The following is a 24,854-nucleotide window of genomic DNA, read 5'->3' as shown; positions in this document are numbered from 1 at the left end:
AGCAATGTTAAAAAGACAAGCCTTAAGATTTTGTGCCTTAACGCGCGGAGCATTCGCAATAAAGTGGATAAATTAATCACACAAATAGATGTAAACGGGTATGACCTAGTCCAGATTACGGAGACATGGCTGCAAGGTGACCAGGGATGGGAAATGAACATCCAGGGATATTCAGTATTTAGGAAGGACAGACAAAAAGCAAAAGGCGGTGGAGTTGCATTGTTGGTTAAAGAGGAAATTAACGCAATAGTGAGGAAAGATATTAGCTCTGACGATGTGGAATCTGTATGGGTAGAGCGGAGAAACACTAAGGGGCAAAAAACGTTATTGGGGGTTGTATATAGACACCCAAACTGCAGTGGTGATGTTGGGAATGGCATTAAACAGGAAATTAGAGATGCATGCGATAAAGGAACATCTGTAATTATGGGTGAGTTTAATCTGCATATAGATTGGGCAAATCAAATTAGTCACAATACCGTAGAGGAGGAATTCATGGAGTTTATTCGGAATGGTTTTCTGGACCAATATGTTGAGGAACCAACTAGAGAACAGGCCATCCTAGACTGGGTATTGTGTAATGAGAGAGGAATAATTGACAATCTAGTTGTGCAAGACCCCTTGGGGACAAGCGACCATAATATGATAGAATTCTTCATCAAGATGGAGAATGATGTAGTTGATTCTGAGACTAGAGTCCAGAATCTTGGTAAAGGAAACTACGAAGGTATGAGGCGCGAGTTAGCCATGATGGATTAGGAAACGTTACTTAAAGGGATGATGGTGGATAGGCAATGGCAAATATTTAAAGAGCGCATGGATGAACTGCAACAATTATTTATCCCTGTCTGGCGCAAAAGTAAAACGGGAAAGGTAGCCAAACCATGGCTTACAAGGGAAATTACAGATAGCATTCGACCCAAGGAAGAGGCATACAAATTTGCCAGAAAAAACGAGCGACCTGAGGATTGGGAGCAGTTTAGAATTCAATAAAGGAGGACCAAGAGATTGATTAAGAAGGGAAAAATAGAGTACGAGAGCAAGCTTGCGGGGAACATAAAAACTACCTGTAATAGTTTCTATAGGTATGTGAAGAGAGAAAGATTGGTGAAGACAAATGTAGGTCCCTTACAGTCAGAAACAGGGGAATTTATTATGGGGAACAAAGAAATGGCTGACCAACTAAGTGCATACTTTGGTTCTGTCTTCACAAAGGAGGACACAAATATCATACCAGAAATGTTGGAGAACATAGGGCTTAGTGAGAGAGAGGAACTGAAGGAAATCAGTATTCGTTGAGCAATGGTGTTGGGGAAATTGGTAGGATTGAAGGCCGATAATCCCCAGGACCTGACTGTATGCATCCCAGAATACTTAAGGAAGTGGCCCTAGAAATAGTGGATGCATTGGTGGTCAGCTTCCAAGATTCTATAGACTCTGGAACAGTTCCTACAGATTGGAGGGTAGCTAATGTAACCCTACTATTTAAAAAGGGAGGTAGAGAGAAAACAGGGAATTATAGACCAGTCAGCCTGACGTCGGTAGTGGGGAATATTCTAGAGTCCATTATCAAAGATTTTATAGCAGAGCACTTGGAGAACAGTGGTAGAATCGGGCAGAGTCAGCATGGATTTACGAAAGGAAAATCATGCTTGACAAATCTACTAGAATTTTTCGAGGATGTAACTAGTATTGATGATGGGGATCCAGTGGATGTGGTTTATTTGGACTTTCAGGAGGCTTTCGACAAAGTCCCACTTAAGAGATTAGAATGTAAAATTAAAGCGCATGGGATTGGGGGTAGTGTATTGCGATGGATAGAAAATTGGTTGGCAGACAGGAAACAAAGAGTAGGGATAAATGGGTATTTTTCCGAATGGCAGGCAGTGACTAGTGGGTTACCACAGCTATTCACAATATACATTAATGATTTAAATGAGGAAACTAAATGTAATATATCCAAGTTTGCAGATGACACAAAACTGGGTGGGACGGTGAGTTGTGAGGAGGATGCAGAGAGGCTTCAGGGTGATTTGGACAAGTTGAGTGAGTGGGCTAATGCATGGCGGATGCAGTACAATGTGGATAAATGTGACGTTATCCACTTTGGTAGCAAAAACAGGAAGGCAGATTAATATCTGAACGGCTATAAACAGAGAGGGGAATATGCAGTGAGACCTGGGTGTTCTCGTACACCAGTCGCTAAAGGTAAGCATGCAGGTGCAACAGGCGGTAAAAAAGGCAAATGGTATGTTGGCCTTCATAGTGAGAGGATTCAAGTACAGGAGCAGGGATGTCTTGCTGCAATTATACAGGGCTTTGGTGAGGCCACACCTGGAATATTGTGTGCAGTTTTGGTCTCCTTATCCGAGGAAGGATGTTCTTGCTATACAGGGAGTGCAGCGAAGGTTTACCAAACTGATTCCTGGGATGGTGGGACTGACGTCTGATGAGAGATTGAGTCGGTTAGGATTATATTAGCTGGAGTTCAGAAGAATGAGGGGGGGGAATCTCATAGAAACCTATAAAATTCTAACAGGACTTGACAGGGTAGATGCAGGAAGGATGTTCCCGATGGTGGGGGAGTCCAGAACCAGGGGTCATAGTCTAAGGATATGGGGTAAACCTTTCTGGACTGAGTTGAGGAGAAATTTCTTCACCCAGAGAGTGGTGAGCCTGTGGAATTCACTACCACAGAAAGCAGTTGAGGCCAAAACATTGTATGTTTTCAAAAAGGAGTTAGATATCGCTCTTTGGACTAAAGGGATCAATGGGTATGGGGCGAAAGCGGGAACAGGTTACTGAGTTGAATGATCATAATGAATGGCAGAGCAAGCTCAAAGGGCCGAATGGCCTACTCCTGCTCCTATTTTCTCTCTATGCCCAGCCTTTTTTCCCTACGTGAAAGTCCTTGATATTTCCCAGTGATGACACATTAGAGATGTGGCAGTTAATATATAAATACAAACGATATCTATTTAGGGACAATAAAAATATAAATGTATTAAGAATTGTGTATGGTATGCACCTCCTGTTCACAAACTTCACTTCCTTTTGAATCACAGTTTTACATGTCAACATTTAATTTTGAAACTGCCTTGTCATCTACAATGGGAGAAGCCTTTCTTAATACATCATCAATTCCATTCCATAGCCCAGGGTAAGGGCACTAGCACTATAAGGGTTTTCACCTTAGCGAGAGGAAGGGCATCACTCCAGCTAGTAAGCTTTAGATATACTGCCTGAAGTTCTTCAAAAGATATCAAAACCCTGTCATTTCAAATTTGGCCTTTTGTCACTGGATTTTTCTTGTTCTTGGGATAGAATTTCTATGTCGTTCCCACACTTTGGCAGAAGATCAACAGAAACCTGTTTCTCGAGGGCCTACGTTAATCTCCTGCCAAAGTTATATTGGGAGAAACTCCATGGCAATCCCAGACACTCCTATTTGAAAGGATTGTTTCCTCTTTTCTTTTATCTGGAAGATGCTGACTGTGCCTGAGGTGTAGTCACAGGCAGAAGGCTCCATCTAACACCTCTTCCTAAGTGACAATTCTTATGTGAGTTAGGTGTACAGGGTCATCCAAAAATGATCAAGAAAATGAATACTGCCTTAATTTACCTGTTGTCAGTCCAAGGAAGTTGAAACAACTTGGAGCACCCCAGCTGAGATCAGCAATGCCCAATGTGAATTGTCGCTTGTACAACACTGAGTTCTGCCAGGGCCACTCGGCTCCAGACTTCATTACAGCCTTGGTCCAAACATGGACAAAAGAACTGAATTCCAGAGGTGAGGTGAGAGTGACAGCACTTGACATCATGGCAGCATTTGACCAAGTGTGGCATTTACCAAAATTGAAGTCAATGGGAATCGAGGAAAACTCTCCACTGGTTGGAGTCATAGCTAGCATAAAGGAAGATGGTTGTGGTTGTTGGAGGTCAATCAGCTCAGCCCCAGGACATCACTGCAGGAATTCCTCAAGATAGGGCGGCACAGTGGCGCAGTGGTTAGCTTCACAGCTCCAGCGACCCGGGTTCAATTCTGGGTACTGCCTGTGTGGAGTTTGCAAGTTCTCCCTGTGTCTGTGTGGGTTTCCTCCCACATGCCAAAGACTTGCTGGTTGATAGGTTAATTGGTCATTATAAATTGCCCCGAGTATAGGTAGGTGGTAGGGAAATATAGGGACATCTGGGGATGTGGTAGGAATATGGAATTAGTGTAGGATTAGTATAAATGGGTGGTTGATGGTCAGCACAGACCCGGTGGGCCGAAGGGCCTGTTTCAGTGCTGTATCTCTAAACTAAACTAAAATAGTGTCCTGGACCCAACCATCTTCATCAATGACCTTCCCTGCAACATTAGGTCAGAAGTGGGGATGCTTGCAGATGACTGCACAGTGTTCAGTACCGTTCGCGACTCCTCAGATACTGAAGCAGTCCGTGCCTGCATGCAGCAAGACCTGGACAACATTCAGGCTTGGGCTGATAAGTGGCAACTAACATTTGTGCCACAAATGCGCCAGGCAATGACCATCTCCAAGAAAAAAATCTAACCATTTCCCCTTGATGTTCAATGGCATTACTATCATTGAATCCCCCACAATCAACATCCACTGACGAGAAACTTAACTGGACCAGCCATGTAAACACTGGCCATAGAACCAGGTCAGAGGCTAGGAATTCTGCAGCAAGTAACTCACCTCCTGACTCCCCAAAGCCAGTCCACTGTTTACAAGGCACAAGTCAGAAGTGCAATGGAATACTCTCCACTTGCCTGGATAAGTGCAACTCCAACAACACTCAAGAAGCTTGACACCATCCAGGACAAAGCAGCCCACTTGATCAGCAACCTATCCATAACCTTAAATATTCACTTCCTCCACCACCGGTGCACATTGGCAGCTACATGTAGCGTCTACAAGATGCACTGCAGCAAGTCGCCAAGGCTCCTTCGACAGCACCTTCCAAACCTACAACTTCTACCACCTTGAAGAACAAGGGCAGCAGATGCATGGATTTGCCATCAGCTGCAAGTTCCCCTCCTAGTCACACACCTTCCTGACGTGGAGCTATATCATGGTTCCTTCATTGTCACTGTGGCAAAATCCTGGAACCCCCTCCCAAACAGCACTGTGGGTCCAAGAAGGCAGCTCCCCGCCACTTTCGAGGGCAATTAGCAATGGACAATAAATGAAGGCCTTGCCAGTGACGCTCACATCCCACAAATGAATACAAAACTCATGGTGCATTTACTAATCTGAAACATCAGTTCAAGAATTTTAGATTTACTTTTTAATGGTTACTAGTGGGGTTACTCAGGGCTCCATATTGATTTATAAGGATTGGATTCTGATTACAGCTGCACTTTTGTTGTCTTGTAGAACAGAGAAACATTCTTCCGATACTTTACAAAGGCAAGTAGGACTTTCCAGAAGAATCAAGGGAGGTGACACATGGGAGACCAAGGAATTGTTGTACACAAGAAAGATACATTTCATTCTGAAGATTTGTTAGTAAACCTGCTACTTTTAGGACTTCAAAGAAAACTAATTGGTACACTTAAATAGATTTTATTTGTACAAATTCGAGAGAGAGCAACTCGGGACAATTAAGAACATCTAAGGACAAAGTGAGGTGTTTGAAAATGAGCTTTATTAGAAGGACCTGCATTGTGTACAAACTGAAGTAAACTGGTCTTTGATTTATTCCGTAGCTAATCCCAAAAATTAACAGTAAGAGACTGATTCTAGGCTATTTCTAAGCCTTCTGATGTTTGTCTTTAACCCGATGCAACCCTAAAAGATGAATTCCAAAACTCAGGTTCAACCCGATAAGACGCTCTTCACGTTAAATTAAATCTTAAATTGAAAGGCTTCATAGGCTGGCCATTAATGATTATATTGACACCACCCATTTGCTGTAAGTAGACTCCCCTGATTGATTCAGCTTGTCTCCTTCTGTCCTGTTAAGCCTGGCGTTTTCTGATTCCAAACAGTATGTTTTATTTTTGAGCCAAAAAAGCACAGATTTTCTTAACACCAATTAAATCCAACTTTTTGACATGAATTCAGGGAGGGGAGAAAAAGACCGAGAATTGGAAGGCCAAGCTGTAAAGGCCGATTTTACAAATATGCGCTCCCAACAATTTTGCATCTGTTAAACTTGTAGCAAGCCCTGTCCACAATGTCCCAATATGTTTCCAATGACGAGACTCCTCATCAGACACATGCGTTTGTACAATCGACCCTGTAGAGTACTGATTGGTTTTTTTTTTGCTTGAGTGGGTTTTCTGCAAACAGAGAGGAACCCACAGCATACAAGAAAACCAGGGTCTCCTGGCACAATACAGTCGCAAAAGAACAGACCTTTCACAGGTTAAAAATAGACAACTTTTTCTCTAATATAACCAAAAGATCCTAACACCTACAGTCACACATCTAACCCAATATGGCCAACATTATTCTGCTCCCACCAACATCCAGAATCCACAGGTCAGGGAAACCATTATCAGATGTTGCACGGTCCTCACTCTCCATGGAGTCTGTATGATAGGACACAGCTAGTTCCGTCAACAGCCAAGAGATCCCATGACCATCCGCTACCCTCCCCCACCCCATAAGTTCAGTAGTGATTGTTCTGGGAGAATGTGATAAAAGTTTGAAAACTAGGAAATACATGTAAATGAATAACACAGTACACCATCTGGACCCCCCAAAGTAATCATCAGCTATCTCTTTGCTCTTTTACACCTAGTGTTTGAACCACCAATTCATGCGGGCAATTAATGGACAAGAATTAGATTGCAGGGCACGTACGAACAGAGTCAGAGGCACTGCACCACCTTCATATTAACTGCTCCACTTTTCCTGTTGAATATCACATCAAATCCTTTCTGGTCCTTATTTTCCCATGAACCAACATTACTGCACCCTCCCATGCCACCCATTCCCACTTTTGGGTACTCAATTGCCATGTTGCTGAGAGTTTGAGTTGGGAAAAATGCAAATCTAAACCTCCCACAAAAATTAGTGTGTCATTGATTCAATTTGACCATCAATGGCAGTGGCCTGTCCATCCTTGCAAAATTGTTAAGTACGTCACTTAAACTTGTTTGATCACTTAGTGGCCAGCTACCAACCTGTGTTTTGTGGCCTTTAGCATGTTGGGAGGTAGCTGAAAGTGAACAGTGCACTATTGAAGCCAAATTATATCATCCCGCTTGGATAAAAGTAATGGTTCATGTGTGGGAGAGGAATCTTCACTGTGGTTTCCAAACAAATAGAAAGAAACCCTTTTGTTAGTGCATATATTGAATTAAATATTGTTCAAACAGTCAAAATTCTTTGGACAAATATTTCATAGCTTCATAGTTCCATTTTACCATGATATCCCATACAGATTCTCTGAGCCCCATATTGATTCACTCTTACACTACGTCTTCTCTCTTTCTACTTGCACACAACACACTTTTCTCCAAACATATCAATTGGTTTATTTGTCCATTTAGGGAAACTCCTTTATCTCCCTGAACTGAAACAAGGGATTCATTGCTTTCAGTATCCTGTTAGTAGAAGTTTATTTTAGTGGAGGTGGTGTGGGATTTTCAACTTGGAGCACCCTCTCAAATGCCGCAACAGGGCATAGAGAGGTGTCATGATGAGGATTAGTTAACTATACAGCTCTCAGATGGACAGCTCTAGAAGTGGAGGGGCAAAAATATGAAGGGAGGCACTCAAAAAAGGAAAGAAGAATAAAGTGAAGCAACAAACAATTGTATTATCTCAAAGTAAACTTGTCTTAACTGTACTGTGGTGTAAGTTTACATTTATGCATGCACTTTTTAAAATTAGCTTGTGTAGTCAAAAATTTTATAAGGCCTTCCTTTAATCTGAATAGCTGTAAGATTACATCTCAGCCACTGTGCCAAAGCTCATTAACATGTTGTAGAGATGTCAGTGTAGAGTGCTCGTATCATGGCAACATAGGGCAGTAAAGTGTTTCTGGAAAATCAATGCAGAATGACTGCATGAGTCCCTATCACAGGAACAAGTCATAGACTTGAGGCACTCATCAGTTTATCCACTGCACAGGTGATTACGTTGAGCAGATCAAATAAAAAATAATTGAAAGAAAAATGAGTGGGAGAGAAATGGAGAAAAGACAACTAGCTGAATAGCCGTTTAGGTTTACCACAGCCTGTAATCCTAGACCAAAATTGGTTTATGAAGCTAGATTGCGACACACTGTTATATGTGTTGATATATCACTTCTCTATTCTTTAAATCACCCAACACCACTGCCGTATTGTCTGTACCTTTGCTGCACTCTACATTTGCTATTTAAGAGCACAAACAGCTGAGAAAATCTGTATGGTTCAGCAGTGGAACCAACTATATTCGTCGGTTAAGATTCTCACTAAGTTTTATAGGAGGCCTGTAATTGAATGCTTTAGAGTATGAGTGCCCTCTTGCAGGATCTGTGGATGGTTTGTCAATCAGGTTAATGATGATCCAAAGGTCTGGGGAGGTGAGAGGAGAAACGAGGTTATTTAGTTGAAGAATGGGGTGGGTGAAGGTGGAAACTTAGTGTGTTTTAAATACAGCAAGTAGATCATGGTGACAAGGAATAACTAATGAGGGGAGGAGGAAAATGAGAAAAAGGTACAAGAACAAATGTTAGCAACAGCAGGAATTGGGAGTCACCATGCTCCAAACGGGGTAGAAGCGCTATCAAAGCTCTATTCTAAACATGCACCATGAGACACTAACCACTTGCCACATTGCAAATAAATTAACCCTCTGAGCCCTTTATAAACCTTTCTAAACTGTGCCAAAAATGACCAGGTTGATACATCTTTGTTCATAGAATGCTATTGGTTACAAAAATGTCTTGTGCTTCCTCGTCTTCTTTTACATATTCATGGTACAGATTTGATAGTTTTTTTAATGTCCTTTAAGGTATACAACAGGTGCCTGGATGCTGAACGTTCAGTTCTCAAAGGGTTAATAAACCATGGCTTCTTGGACAGATAAGACATAAGCTATTTCACCCATAAATAATGTACAAGCTCCTTGTTCAGGGCTTTCTGTATCGGTTCTTTGGCGTTTCTCCACATCCGGTGATGTCACAGGATGAAAGAGGTGGGTTTTTCCCGGCAGCGATGGCTCCCAGCAAAGCAGGAAGCTCATGGGTGATGATACGCTCGATTTTCTCCAGCAGACATCCTCCCATGTATGAGCACTGTGCTGACAGCAATTTGAAACTGTTGATGGAATTAATGCCAAAGAAATCTTTATAGACATTAGGATTGGGCAGATCAAACTTGCTGACATTGGTTTTAGCCAGGATGGATTTAAAGATGTAGAATTTGTCCGGTTCATCCAATATTTCATTGAAGACCAGCTCAGGATCACTGAAAAAGGTCATTTTGTCTTTAAAAGTCTGCAAGTATCGGTCCACGAGAAGGGCGTGAATGCGCACACGTATGGCATGCTGGCGGATGAAGGCAATTTTGTTCTCCAGCCTATTCTCAATGACTTGGTTGAGATCCTCCAGTAGGGAGACCTCCTCTTTCAGGAATAGGTTTTGATTTGTATCAGGTTGGTACTCATATGGCCAAAAGGAGCTAACGTAGACCCTCGGTGGTTCTGTGACATTGATTAATGGTGCCAGGCTCCAGAAGAGAGCTCCATAGACTCGCATCAGTTCCTGAGTGGCCACATTATCGGCTTTATTCAGAATTATTCTAATTTGAGACTCACGACCCTTCAACTGGCGGAAGAGCATCTCCAATTCCAATCCGACATCCAGCTTGGTAGGATCAAACACAACAAATATGAGGTCAGCTCTGTCAATAAACCACTGGCAAACATCGTTGAAGGGATAACCTGTAAAAGATAGAAAAATTAGCAATTTATAGTTTTATTCTACATAGAAATGATCAGATTACTGAGTCTCATGAATTATCAGAACTACTCTGGAGCAGCAATGTATCAGTGAAGGAGGCAGGTGGTATTTTCAGGGAAATGAATGAAAATCCTCTCTTCCCTATTCACTTCACTTTCAAAATCCCTCCATGCCATCGCCCTACCCAACGTCCGTGAGCCCCTTGTTTCTCCAACTCTCACCCATTTCTCCGTTCCACCCCTTCAACCTACTTCTCTCCCCCTCTAAACGCCTTCTCAAACACACCCTTCGGACCATGCCCTAAATCACTGTGAACTGTACTTATCGCTTTTGTTTTCTCCTCAGCAAAGTATTTTGGAATGTTTTTCTAATGCAAGGTCACTGCATCGATGCAAGACCGTTGAAGTACTTAACCTATTTAAAATAAACAGGCGAAGAACTTTGGCAAATACCCAAAATTGACTTTTTAACCCAAGACGATAATAAAACATCTGAGTGATGCTCTTGGAGGTGGTCAGTGGTTTGTGAAGCAGCGCCTGGAGTGGCTATAAAGGCTCTTTCACAGGTGCTGCAGAGAAATTTGTTTGTGACCACCTCCAGGCGCGTATCCATTGTCTCTCGAGATAAGGAGGCCCAAAAGATGCTCTTGCAGTTCGACATATCGGTGCCTTCAAGTGTCGTTGTCTTGTACATACTGTGACCAGTGTTAACCTGTATGTAACAACAGTGCGCAGTCGTCAGGGCCCTTCCCTCTAATACGCAACCTCACCTCCTGGAAATACGTATTGAGACATTAGGGGTGCGGTCCTCACTGAAATCCCGATTGTGGAATCAGCACTGCTGTGCTAAAAATAACAGGATAGTCAGGTATAGGAATGGATGTAGCTTCTATGATTATGGTGTTACTACATAACCATGGCTATTTGAAAACCCAGAAAAGTTCTTGTTGCCATTTCCCCAACTTTAACCTGCACCATCACGGTTTACAGCTAGTTCATAGCTGTCTATTTTGGTTCAACATTGTTAATTCTAAAAGGTAATTTGCCCCCTTCCCATCCTGAAGGTCGGGGCTGGAACTGCAATATTGCACCTCACCCAAATGACCATGCAGCATTTCCTGTTAATTACCTCTTTCTTGTTGTTTACGGTTTTCGATTATTCCAGGCGTGTCCACAACAGTCACTCGTTCCAGCAGCTTGTGTGGAATCTCAATGCCAACAAGTTTCTCCAGAAAGTTCTGTCCGAACTTTTCCAGAGGAGAGAATGATCGAGCACTATCAGCAGCCATGACAATTCCTTCTACTGTGCGTATCTTAGATCCGTGCATCAACACGGTAAATTCCGATGTAGTCGGTTCCGCACCTAGGGCGAAATGAAGAACACAAGAAAATTGGAAACATGAGTAGACTATTCGGCACTACCAGCCTGCTCGGCCCTTTAATTCGATCATGGCTGATCTGCATCGCAATTCCATTTCTCTTTGCACCACATCCCTAATACTATAGGGTTCTGAAGAAGGGTCACTGACCTGAAACGTTAACTCTGCTTTCCTTTCCACAGATGCTGCCAGACCTGCTGAGTATTTCCAGCATTTCTTGTTTTTATCCCTAATACTAGTGGTTAGCACCGCAGGCTCACAGCTCCAGCGACCCAGGTTCAATTCTGGGTACTGCCTGTGTGGAGTTTGCAAATTCTCCCTGTGTTTGCGTGGGTTTTCTCTGGGTGCTCCGGTTTCCTCCCACAGCCAAAAGACTTGCAGGTTGGTAGGTAAATTGGCCATTATAAATTGCCCCTAGTATAGGTAGGTGGTAGGGAAATATAGGGACTGGTGCGGATGTGGTAGGAATATGGGATTAGTGTAGGATTAGTATAAATGGGTGGTTGATGGTCGGCACAGACTCGGTCGGCCGAAGGGCCTGTTTCAGTGCTGTATCTCTAAACTAAACTATTACCCAACAAAAATCTATCTACAAAAGTAAAATACTGTGAATGCTAGAAATCTGAAATAAAGAAAATGCTAGAAATACTCAACAGGTCAGGCAGCTTCTCTGGAGGGAGAAATAGTTAACGTTTAAGGTCGATAACCTTTCATCAGAATAGAAAATCTATCTCGGTCTTGAAAGTTCCAATTGTCACAGTGAATTAAAACTCATAGCAGAAGGATCAGGAGGAGGCCATTCAGCCCTTCGAGTCTGCCCACCATTCAATATGACCATGGCTGATCTACATCAACTCATGTTATTGCACTATCCCCATATACCTGGATTTCCTTCATACCCAAAAATCTATTGATCTCAGTCTTGAATATACTCAACAACTGGAGTAGAGAATTCCAAAGATTGACAACCCTTTGAATGAAGAAATTTCTCCTCATCTCAGTCCTAAATGGCTGACTCCTTGTTCTGAGACTGTGACCCTTAGTTCTAGGCTCCCCAGCCAGGGGAGATATCCTCCCAGCATCTACCCTGTCTAGCCACTGAAGATTTTTGTTTCAATTAGATCACTTATCATTCTTCTAAATTCTAGGGAATAAAGGCCTAATCTGCTCAATTTCTCCTTCTGATTGTTATCTCAGTACCTGTATAAAGCTGGTAGATGGTCTCATCCAATCCCAGGAGATAGTTGACCATGGTGGACTTTCCAACACTCCATGGTCCCAAGAACAGCACCATTGGTTTTGATACAATTTCTCCATCTGGAAGAACAGTTTCCATATACAGTAACAGAAAAAAATCATTGTAACACACAGCAAGACCATACTGGGTTACTGGTCAGTCCCTATCAAGCTGAAAGAGCTCTCTCCCAAGTAGATGATAGTAGAAGGATCTTACAAGTAGGTAAAAAATACTAAGCTCCTTACTGAACTCACACTCGAAACTAATAAGTGTCAGCTTTGGCTCAGTGTAACTCCTCGTCTCTGAGGTAGAAGGTTGTGGGTTCAAGTCCCATTTCAGAGACTTGAGCACAAAATTGTGGCTGGCAGTATTAATGGAGTACTACACTAATAGAAGTGCTGTCTTTCAGATGAGATTTTAAAGTGAGGCCAGTTCTTGCTTTCTTATTACTAACTGAATCATCAATAAAGGGATGTGAAAGGATCAAGTTATGAATATAGACCTTAGTTCAAGAGGTTGGGCATTTGGATCATCTATTTTGGAGAATCTCATTTGACAGGAATTGCCTGATAACCTGTTAACCAGGGCAGCTGATTATTCTGATTCACTTGCCTAAGTTGATTGGGTTCTGTTAATTCCAACTCGTGACTAGTTGAATAGTAGTGTTTGAGATATAGGGAGGTGAGGACTGGTATAAAGGGTCATATTGTCCACCTGAATCTGTCAGTGGTTCTCAAACTTTTTTTGTCTATAGACCACAAGATCCTGAGGACCACCTATTGGTCCTACCCAACCTACTTTCACATACCACTGCAAAAAAAACCTAATCAGAATTAATGGGAAGAATGGCGCTACTTTTAATAAGATAGCAATGAGGTGATGTCTGGTTCCAAGCTGGAGCGCTTCAGTCTCATGTCAGGCTCCACGTTCAGCTGGTTCCTCTTTGTTTTCAGTCCCAACGTGTTGAATCTGATCTGTTGATGCGGATGTATGTCATTGGGAATGGCAGTAGATGTTTCAGAGCTACGTCAGCGAGTCCAGATACTCAGACCATACGTGGAGCCAAAAGTTCATCAAGCTTTTCTCGCCAAAGACTAGCTTTAGTGACTTGCATTTTGGACCACCTGGAGGACTCTCGTGGGCCACCACTGATTTATGTGAACAAAGCTTTGTACTATGAGTCATTTTGTTAATCTAGCAGTCTCAAGGAAGGGTTGAGGAATCCAGGAAAAGTACAGAGAGATGGGCAGAGGATATTAACCAAAAAAACAAAATTCTGAAATTGAACAACCAAGACAGAAGCAGAGAGGAGAGACTGAAAGAGAGGACAAGAGTTTGAAATGGAACAAACGAGGTGAAACAGACACTAGAACAGAGACCAAGGCAGAGAACAAAAATTAAAACAGAGAGACTGTAAAAGAAACAAAGGTTTAAACAGGGAGAAAGAGAAGGAAAGGCTGAAAAGTGAGAAAAGGTGAAATATTCTCTGAATCAGAGACCACCAGTCCTGTTGGATGAGGTGTGAGGGAGCTAAGTGACTGTTGCCATCTGTGAAGTTATTTCTGCTCATGTTCAATCTATTTACAAAACCTCATTCGAGGAAAAAAAACATCAGAAGTCCCTCGCACCAATGAAGTACTTTCGAAGATGCAATGAAGGTACGGTGATGAATGAACAGATACCTCTTGAACTAAAAGCGAAATACTGCAGATGCTGGAAATCTGAAATAAAAACAAGAAATGCTGGAAATACTCAGCAGGTCTGGCAGCATCCGTGGAGAGAGAAGCAGAGCTAACTTTTCAACTCTGCTTCTCTCTCCACAGATGTTGCCAGACCTGCTGAGTATTTCCAGATACCTCTTGAACCTTCTGTTTCAAGAACGGAGAATCTTTCTATTTGAAGAATACAAAAGAGGGGAACTAAGATCATTCCAGAAGGTAAATTTTCCAGGTTCTTTCCGAGGACAAATTCTTTATTCTGCTGGAGTGCATTAGAAAATTAGAGGCAGCTTCGTCCATTGAAATCACAACCACGGTGCCTAAGTTCTCATACGTGCTCATGATGGGCGAGGATTCAGAATATACTATTTGGAAGCTATGAAAAGTGACCGATGATTGCCTGAATGGCCTCCTTGTGTGCTGTTATGACTCTAATTATAGTTTTCAAGACCAGGAAGGGAATTGACAATTGACCGAGATAAATTGTTCATTGCCGTGACTACTTTAAATATCAAGAATTTAATTTTTTTTAAATGTGTAATGGAGTTTTGGAACAATATCCACGCTGAAAGCTTTTTTTTTAGAGATACAGCACTGAAACAGGCCCTTCGGCCCACCGAGTCTGTGCCGACCATCAACCACCCATTTTATACTAATCCTACATTAATCCCATATTCCTACCACATCCCCACCTGTCCCTATATTTCCCTACCACCTACCTATACTAGGGGCAATTTATAATGGCCAATTAACCTATCAACCTGCAAGTCTTTGGCATGTGGGAGGAAACCGGAGCACCCGGAGGAAACCCACGCAGACACAGGGAGAACTTGCAAACTCCACACAGGCAGAACCCAGAATTGAACTTGGGTTGCTGGAGCTGTGAGGCTGCGGTGCTAACCACTGTACCGCCCAGCCTAACTGGGCTTTAGAAACTGAAATATTTGTGCAGAGAGGTTTGAGAACCGTTTTTATAAACTCGCACTTCCAGCACAGGACATTGTGAACGTCTTTAATGGGCGGCTGATTCGCTATCGCCCGGTTTACAATCTCACCAAAAGTCACATTTCCAAAAAGTGCGTTACAGAGTTGTCCAGGTGGGATGTGGAGGCAGACAACGTGGGGAGATTCAATAGGGAGCTGGACGGATTTTTCATGGAATCTGATAGTATTGTCAGTTTTGTGCAGCTTTTATATGGGGAACATTTCCGAGTTTGTGCTTCCAACAGGAAGCCTCGCTCTGTCGTTTAGGTTGGGAGCTCACAAACTTGCATCGAGTGGCGAAGCAAACTCAAACCGAGCCTGGAAAATTTTATTTCGGAATATCTTGGCAGTTTCCTACATTATCTGCGTTTATCATGACAGTAAAGTCAGGGACCAAATGCAGCATGTTAGTCTTTTCAAACATGGAAGATTTCCCAGCTGACCTCCAATTGCTTCAGGGTCATCGGAACAACCTGGAGAGCAGCATGCTCCAATATTTTATCTTTCTAAAAGTAAACGCAACCGGGATTTTCCTGGGTCTGCGCCCGGTTTCACTGGATCGGCTGAATGAAGCAAGTGGAAAATTGGGCGGGTTCTTTGTACAGGTGTGCGCTCCGTATTTGCTGCGGTGTAGCAATCCAGTACACATGGGTTCAGACCTAGGAAAATCTCCCTCTAACGTGTTTTAATACAGATACTACAAAATACAGCCTCCCACTGATAGCTTTGCCAATGGTCGCATCTGTTGGGAAATGTGTCGACTAGTTTCATGCCGATGCACACATTGCGATTTCAGCCCACAAGTCAGATGCGTGACACCCAGGAGAGTGGCAGTGCACTTACAAACTTACAGGGGAAAGGCAACATGCACGGTGCTGTAGCCTGTCAATTGCTGCTGAGGTGAGCATTAGTAAACACCGTCAAATCCATATCGCACCATCAGAATATGTATTTAACACTGAGCTTTATATATTGTTTAGTCCCTCTTGCTTCTAAGCTTAGGTAACGGTACTTAGAAGGGGCGGAGCATTTATTCATGCAGCTGCTGCCTCTTCCTCACATTCTTGATGTTTTGCTGCAGCTGAAATTCAATTTCTTTTTGAGTCAATAATGCAAGGTTCCACTTTATGTCGGCATCAAATACTCCTAGAGCAGCTACAGCACGGGTTAGCTGCAGTAAAGCTTCCTCTACACTTCCGAACAATGTGTCTCATCCTGAACCTCACGACTCGTGTGACATTTGTTTCCCATCCCAGCCATCTTATGGATCCCCAATGAGCTTCCCACCCTCAACCAGCTACTGGGTAAATTACTGAGTATTCCCCCACCTATCTTTGGTGGGGGAGGGACAGCTCAGGGTACACCAGTTATTTTTCGTGCAGTTTCTGGTTAGTTGTACAACTCCGATTTGTAGTTTCCAGCCCCATAGGGACATCTGCGATTCTCTGCCTATCGGACCAACTTGCGTGAAGCTGCTGGCAAAGTTGCTGTGGACTGGGTTTTGCTTTAATAATTGATGTTTTGTACTGGGATCAGGGAGCCTGTGAATTTATTCCAAAAACTTGATTCTTGAGCCATTATAAAATGAATGTTTACAATTGTATAACGCCAAGTGATTGCGGAAAAAGCAAGTCCCTAGAGTGACAGTCAGACTACGTTTATAGGAGTCTGTTTATGTTCAAGTCTTGGCAAGTTAACTGGACTTGCTCAATGTTCTGAGATTTCAAACCAATTCTTCCACGTTATTCAACTATTGGCCAAAGCATCAAAGTAGCTTCTAAGGCATTGCGTACTTTGAGGTTCGTAGGGACCCCGAGCATGAACGTCAGTGGAACTGACAGACGTACAGATAATGAGTAGCCTGGAAGTGTGAAAAATGGAGCCTGATTTAAGCAGAAGCCGTTGACTGCCAAAGGATTAAAATCTGGCCATTTTCCAAAGGCTATTCTCCAACCAAGTTACACGCTTGCTCAGCCTTTAGCCCCGTAACGGTTAGAAGATTGGGCTTGAGCATGCAAGAGGCAGATAATGTTACCAACCTTGGAATGAGTTCATGGAGCGTCCTGGGTAGGCTGTTAGATTGGAGGGGAAGAAAAAGGCAGAGTGAGTGGAATCAAGCAAAAGGAAAGAAATGAAATCAGTGAATAGAGAGAGAAGAGGCAGAAATGGTGACAATGTTAAACAAATATATGGAAGATGGAAAGACATTTCAACATGTTATTCCTTTCTACATGCAAGATTTATGTGTTTATAATTTTTAAAGTCTGAGTATTTTTTTCTCAAATGAGTTACTTTGAACCAGTGTTGGATTGAACAGTTATTCAAGTGAAACAGAAGCCCTGATTTTAACTGGGGACCAGGAGCCGTGCGGGTGGCTCACTGGCAGCGGCGGGGTGTGGTGTTGGGCGGCTGAATCAGGTGGACGGAGACCGAGGCGGGCGGGGAAACAAAACAAGATGGCCGGCAATCTGTTCGAACTTTGGCATTGTGCGGCTTGGGGGATTTTAACTCCCAAGCCTCATATGCAGAGCCTCAGTCCGTCTCTTCCCACCCTGAAACTGACTAGCAGACGGGAGTGCAATGTTATGGAACAGGAAGGCACCGCTGAGGACCAAAAGAACGGCACTCAGTTAAGATGCAGGAGGGGTTTCGAGAGAGCCTTGCGATTGGGAGAGTTGGAGGGGGGAGGGAAATGTCTGGAGTAGGGGAGGCCTGAGCTCATGTAGTTTGTAGAAGAAATCCTGCTCTTAATGGATCCACGAGGACATTTTTTAAAAATAAAACTATTTGGCCATTTGGATTCGAGTCAACTTCCCACTTAGTTGCCCTGGTGGGAAAGCCACAACTTCTCCACTTAGACCTCTGGTTAGAATAGTGCGGGCCCCCAAGCGACATCTTTAAAGAAGAACCTTGCAAGTTTCCAGTAGCTGTCCTTCTTACCTTGCACAGAAGAGCAGGTTAAAATCGGAACCTGGGAGTTTGGTGCGTGACATCAGATGAGTCTAATGGACAATTTTAACTCCCTGGCCATTATTGGTCCTTACATGCAGTAGAATGTTCAACTGGAAAGCATCATATTGCCAAGACCCATGCAGTTCTCTCCACATGCACTTTCCAGAAACAGTCACTGGATAGTCATCAGGAGCAGGAAGATTGGCTGATACTTCCCTGCCCCAAATGCCTGATGATCCAGTTAGACCCTACAGAAATAGTTCAAAATGCCCAAATATATATTAAAATCTTGTGTACCAGCACACTTCATTTTCTGAGTGTTTTGTACTCTTAGGTTAAGATTTACAATGTTAAAGTGGTATGTAAATCATTTCCCATAACAATATTGTTACAGGCTCTGGCCATCAGTGCACACATTTCTCAGTCGCTCAAGCAACTCCAGCAGCAATTCTGTTTATCTTGGGTATTTTCCTGGTTTCTCAGGTGTTTAAAACTCAATTTTCAGGTATTACCACTACTAAAGGAGGCACCCATGGTCCCTTTGCCTATTGGGTCTCAATGATCCTGAAGGCTTGGCCATTATGTCATCAAGACAGCAGCCATGATTGTAGCAATAATGAAAATAATAAATTTCATGTTAGAACACAGCAGGACTGTTACACCAATGTGCTTTGTTGAATGACAATTTTCATTAATCCACTGACTGGAGATCTGAATTTATATTTTTTTAGAAAGACTTTTTTAAAAGAACAGCTAAAAGGATGATTTTGCTGGCAGCTTATGCTGGCTACCTAATTTGCAACACATTGCTTGTGAGGAGGGAGACAAAATGTCTGCTATTTCCCCAGCAAGGACCAAGACCCAGGAAGTTTAAAGGAACTGCTTATTCATTTTTGCAAGAGAGAAATACTGTTATTTTGAATCACTGAGTGACTATCATGTGACAAGTCCCTCCCCATCTGTGGTTTTTAAGCTGGTGGTTCTCTCTGCAGCAGAGGAGAAGCAACTGGATTCTGACATGAGCAGACCTTAAGTAGGGGTCTCTCTCTCTACTCCAGCTTGAAAGCTTTCAAAACCTGCTTGTTGACTGGCCACCTTTGCATTCTCCGGCTAGAATCTGAAACCTCATTGGAGGAAATTATCTGCATCGCCACCTCCAAAAGACTCACCGAACCAGTCATCTACCTTTTCAAACTAAAAGCCTCAGGACCACTGAATTCAGCTAGAAGCCAGCCAAATCACCAAACTCCACAGGCTGTATACCTTTTCTATGGACTCTTAATTCAACCAAATTACCTTTCTCCACTCTAATCTATTTGTGTGTGTGTATGGGAGTTAAAGTTGGCATGTTGTTTATTATTTTATTCAGCTTAGATACATGCTTTATCTTTGGCTTCCTTATCTCGAGAGACAATGGGTAAGCGCCTGGAGGTGGTCAGTGGTGTGTGGAGCAGCGCCTGGAGTGGCTATAAAGGCCAATTCTAGAGTGACAGGCTCTTCCACAGGTGCTGCAGAAAAATTTGATTGTCGGGGCTGTTACACAGTTGGCTCTTCCCTTGCGCCTCTGTCTTTTTTCCTGCCAACTGCTAAGTCTCTTCGACTCGCCACACTTTGGCCCTGCCTTTATGGCTGCCCGCCAGCTCTGGCGAACGCTGGCAACTGACTCCCACGACTTGTGATCAATGTCACAGGATTTCATGTCGCATTTGCAGACGTCTTTAAAGCGGAGACATGGACGGCCGATGGGTCTGATACCAGTGGCGAGCTCACTGTACAATGTGTCTTTGGGGATCCTGCCATCTTCCATGCGGCTCACATGGCGGGGCTAAAGTGTGGCGAGTCGAACAGACTTAGCAGTTGGCAGGAAAAAAGACAGAGGCGCAAGGGAAGAGCCAACTGTGTAACAGCCCTGACAATCAAATTTTTCTGCAGCACCTGTGGAAGAGCCTGTCACTCTAGAATTGGCCTTTATAGCCACTCCAGGCGCTGCTCCACACACCACTGACCACCTCCAGGCGCTTACCCATTGTCTCTTGAAATAAGGAGGCCAAAGATAAAGATACAATAAAGTTTCTTCTTTCTTTGTTAATTCAAACCTGTCCCATTGCTTCTTATGATCACAGCAAGTAAGTAATCAAAAACCTACTGAATTGGCCAGTACATCCACTTTAAGAAAGAATTAAACATGTGGTCTAACAAAGAAAGGGAAAAGAGGGAAGCCCTTCAACCCCATCTCACTTGACCGTAACAAGGACCTAAAACAGTCACTTGCATTTTTGACAGTTGTATGACTGAAGCCCTGGTTTGCCTTACTTAGAATGTAGTTTTTAACAATGTTTACCACCCCTGTACATCTCTGTTGAAGATCACCAACATGGTATGACTAACTCTTCTTAATTTTGATGCTTTTTTGTGTCCTATGATAAGACCATCACAGTTCAGATCTTCATCCAATGTCCATGTATGTGTATTTTCCAACAGAAGCCATTGTACGGTCGTGAAGAACAGGAACACTAGCTAATTCCCATCTTCCTTCTTCCTAGCCTCGTTTTACTGAGACAACTTTAGTTCCCATACAGTCACACTGACTGACATTAGCTAACTCAGCACTGGAATTTTCCTGTTCAGTGCCATCTCACCCAATGCATTCACCCACACAGGTCATTATGGGACCTGTGTCATTTCCAATCTTCACCCTAAAAGCCCTTCAAATTCTGTAACCAGGTGATTAGTTTAACAACTTCAGTTCTGAAAACTGATTTATTACAAAGGGACAAGGGAACTGGCCACAGGACCAACAGCAAGGATGAATGAGGGAGTGCAGGAATATGTGCATCAGGGGTTGAGGCAAACATCTGTGTACTTCAGCACACATCCCTACATCATCATTGTCTGGAGTGCTGCTTTATAATCAGATAACTGATTATAAAAACAAAAGTCATTTGACTGTAAACATTGAGTCAGGTTATTCTTGGCCCTCCGCCCAGATATAAACTGAAAATAAACAGGTTCACTGATAATACTTTCATCTGTGAAAACCAGATCACACTGTTATGATTGGAACTGGTGTTTTGCAGAATAAACATAATACAGTTTACTGGCACAAACTCAATTCAACTTCAGTGGCAAGTGGGGACACGGTTCAAATCCCACCATAGCAGCTGGTGGAATTTAAATTCAATTAATTAATTAAAAACAAAGAACAGTACAGCACAGGAACAGGCCATTCGGCCCTCCAAGCCTGTCCCGATCTTGATGCCTGCCTAAACTAAAACCTTGTGCACTTCCAGGGACCATATCCCTCTATTCCCATCCTATTCATGTATTTGTCAAGATGCCTTTTAAACGTCGCTATCGTACCTGCTTCCACCACCTCCCCTGGCAGCAAGTTCCAGGCACTCACCATCCTCTGTGTAAAGAACTTGCCTCACACATCCCCTCTAAACTTTGTCCCTCTCACCTTAAACCTATGTCCCCTAGTAACTGACTCTTCCACCCTGGGAAAAAGCTTCTGACTATCCACTCTGTCCATGCCGCTCATAACTTTGTAAACCTCTATCATGTCGCCCCTCCACCTCCGTCATTCCAGTGAAAACAATCCGAGTTTTTCCAACCTCTCCTCATAGCTAATGCCCTCCAGACCAGGCAACATCCTGGTAAACCTCTTCTGTACCCTCTCCAAAGCATCCACGTCCTTCTGGTAGTGTGGCGACCAGAATTGCACGCAATATTCTAAGTGTGAACTAAAGTTCTGTACAGCTGCAGCATGACTTGCCAATTTTTATACTCTATGCCCCGACCGATGAAGGCAAGCATGCCGTATGCCTTCTTGACTACCTTATCCACCTGCGTTGCCACTTTCAGTGACCTGTGGACCTGTACGCCCAGATCTCTCTGCCTGTCAATACTCCTAAGGGTTCTGCCATTTACTGTATACTTCCCACCTGCATTTGTGTCATCCGCAAACTTAGTAATCAGACCAGCTACATTTTCCTCCAAATCATTTATATATACTACAAACAGCAAAGGTCCCAGCACTGATCCCTGCGGAACACCACTAGTCACATCCCTCCATTCAGAAAAGCACCCTTCCACTGCTACCCTCTGTCTTCTATGACAAAAATCTGGAACTGAAAGCTCATCTCAGTAATGGTGCCATGAAACTATCATCGATTGTCATAAAAATCCATCTGGTTCACTAATGTCCTTCAGGGAAGGAAATTTGCTGTCCTTACCTGGTCTGGCCTACATGTGACTCCAGACCCACAATTGGTTGACTCTTAACTGCTCTTTAAAATGGCCTAGCAAGCTATCATGGGCAATTAGGGAGGGGCAACAAATGCTGGCCTTTCCAGCAACACCCAGATCCCATGAAGGAGTAGAAAAACCACAGATCTACAGAGAGATTTACCAAAAAAACTGCAACAAAAAAAGGAGTGCTGGAGGAGAAAGAGTAAAGGACAAATTAATATCTCATGAATACCCTTCAGAACTTGAAGATAAATGAACTGCTTTATAAGACTGAGCAAAACAAGGGGAATGGGGGCAAGGCAGGGGTGCTGCCCCCTGTCATGACAGGTATCAGCTGTGGGTTCAGTGGATAGCACTCATGCCTCCGAGTCAAAAGGTTATGGGTTTCAAGTCCCACTCCAGAGACTCGAGTGCATAATCAAGGATGACACTCCAATGCAGTACTGAGAAAGTGCTGCATAAGAGTGGTATGAATTGGTTTGCCTTCCAATTTAACAATGAGCACTTGCCTAACATTCTAACACCTGTTTTAGAATTTTAGAATTTCTTCCATAATTTCTTGTTGCCAAATAATATGAACAAATGGCAAAGGGTTGAAAATGCATTCTCTGAAATCCTTCAGCCACAAGAACCAGAGGTGTTTGAATAGCCACAGTTCACCCTCTTTGGTAAGATGTTTTGTCAGTCACATGCCACATATGCTGGGCTTTGCTGGTAACTATCCACAGATTTGTCCCATTAACCGACATTGCCCCTCCTTCACACATCAGGGCTGCATTACAGCTAGCATCGGCAACAAAAGTGGGCATTAGGGAGTTATATCCCAAATAACCTTCTCTGAGGTTCAGGTATAGCTAGCAACAGCTTCCTTTCAATAGGCTGCAACACCCTCTAAACCCATTGATCAGATAGTGCCTTGGAATCACTCAATAGTGCAGAAGCCAGGTCTTGGATCTGGGGCAGACAAGGGCTCTGATGTTAATCCCGGCTAGACCTGATCTTCATCAAACATGCATTCCTTTCAAGATACTGATAGACTCGTTAAGTGATTCAACGGTAATGGGTATAGTGAAGTTATCATATACAGGAAATCCCACTCAACATGGCAGCAGTCTTGCCTGTGTTACAACCTGTTATTCACTGCTTGTCACGTTACTCAACTTCAGCTTTATGGAATGTCCACTGGCAGTAACTAACACAACAGTGCATGACTTCAAAGTGTCATTCTATATTCTGTTTGCCCATTTAACTTCTTTTGCTTTCAATGGCATTGACTTCAGGTGCTAAAAATTCTAGGGTACAAGGGACAGGACCAATAGCAAATCGTTCTAATGAAATATTAATTATGTGATTGCCACTTTAAATGGGTGATGCGGCTCCATTGTGTCAAAAATCAGTTGTATAATTGAAGCCCTGGTCTGCCTTACTGTTGACGGTCAACATCATAGTGTGACTAACTCTTTCATTTTGCTGCTTTTTGTGTCCTCTCACGAGACCGTCACAGTCCAGAACTTCATCAAACATCCATACATATGCACTTTCTTACTGTCCTACCTGTGATTTCATGTTGTCTCAGCTCATTGTACTTGTATGCTTGCTCCAGAGGTCTGATGGCATTGTGGTATATCTTCCGTAACCGCTGCAGCACACCTAGTGATTGGGGGGCAGGGGGTGCGGGGGATAGTGGTGTGGTGGGGAGACACAAAAAATAGACGTAGAGGACAAGAAAACACAGAATGAGAAACAATCGTCCAGTCCACCAATAAGCTTGCCTTTCAGTGTGTGTGTACAAACTGCCCTCCAATGGACTCTAGCCCACCCCCTCTGTATAATTGCTCCCTGATTCCCAAAGGCATCAAGCGAACCTACAGAAATTCCCCTACACCTCAAAAATATTCCTCACCCCCACACCTCCACTAATCAACCCCATGGCTAGATACATCGTACATACCAATTTGGAAAACCAACCAGTGCTAAACAGCAGCTCCAGAAAAGATGACAGCTCAAAAGCAACCTTGAGTGTGGTCTGTGACATGTAGTTGTGCTGAAAGGCCTTGCCTATCACAACTTAAGCTACTGATTTACCCAATGTTCAGCATCTTGCAAGGGAGCAGTGGTGGATTGAGTAGCTGATGACATGGCTTTATTCACTAATTTCTGGGAGGTGGGGGGTTGGAAAATATTCATGAAAATAAGATTTTGTCGGCATCCTCAGTAACAAGTTGTATCTGTGTTTAGTGTCCCTAGTAACGAGCAGTATCTGTCCAGTGTCCCCAGAAACAGACTTTGTGCTGAAAACGGGGCCAAAGCAGGTGAAAGTGCATTCTCCAGTTCACCTGTTGATGATGAGTCCCCCAGTCCCATTGCATCCGGATAATGCCAATGCACCCCGGGGAAATTTGGGGCCTGTCCACTGTTGCCAGGGTAA

The 24,854-nt window shown here is 43.2% G+C and overlaps 1 protein-coding gene across 1 annotated transcript in view; it reads right to left on the bottom strand.

Moving 5' to 3' along the window:
• Nucleotides 1-5,627: 5,627 nt before the first annotated feature.
• Nucleotides 5,628-24,854, bottom strand: part of srl (sarcalumenin) — a 68,216-nt gene continuing 48,989 nt past the window's right edge. The window contains exons 3-6 of the mRNA XM_068056668.1: nucleotides 23,981-24,076; nucleotides 12,485-12,601; nucleotides 11,035-11,268; nucleotides 5,628-9,887 (exon numbers count right to left, since the gene is read on the bottom strand). Coding sequence (XP_067912769.1) covers nucleotides 9,076-9,887; nucleotides 11,035-11,268; nucleotides 12,485-12,601; nucleotides 23,981-24,076 — 1,259 coding nt within the window. The 3' untranslated portion in view covers nucleotides 5,628-9,075. The remainder of the gene's footprint in view (nucleotides 9,888-11,034; nucleotides 11,269-12,484; nucleotides 12,602-23,980; nucleotides 24,077-24,854) is intronic.

This window comes from Heterodontus francisci, chromosome 24, assembly GCF_036365525.1.
Source record: "Heterodontus francisci isolate sHetFra1 chromosome 24, sHetFra1.hap1, whole genome shotgun sequence".
Classification (NCBI taxonomy): Eukaryota; Metazoa; Chordata; class Chondrichthyes; order Heterodontiformes; family Heterodontidae; genus Heterodontus; species Heterodontus francisci.
The sequence above is the reverse complement of the archived record's forward strand: the minus strand, read 5'-3'. Positions and strand labels throughout refer to the sequence as shown.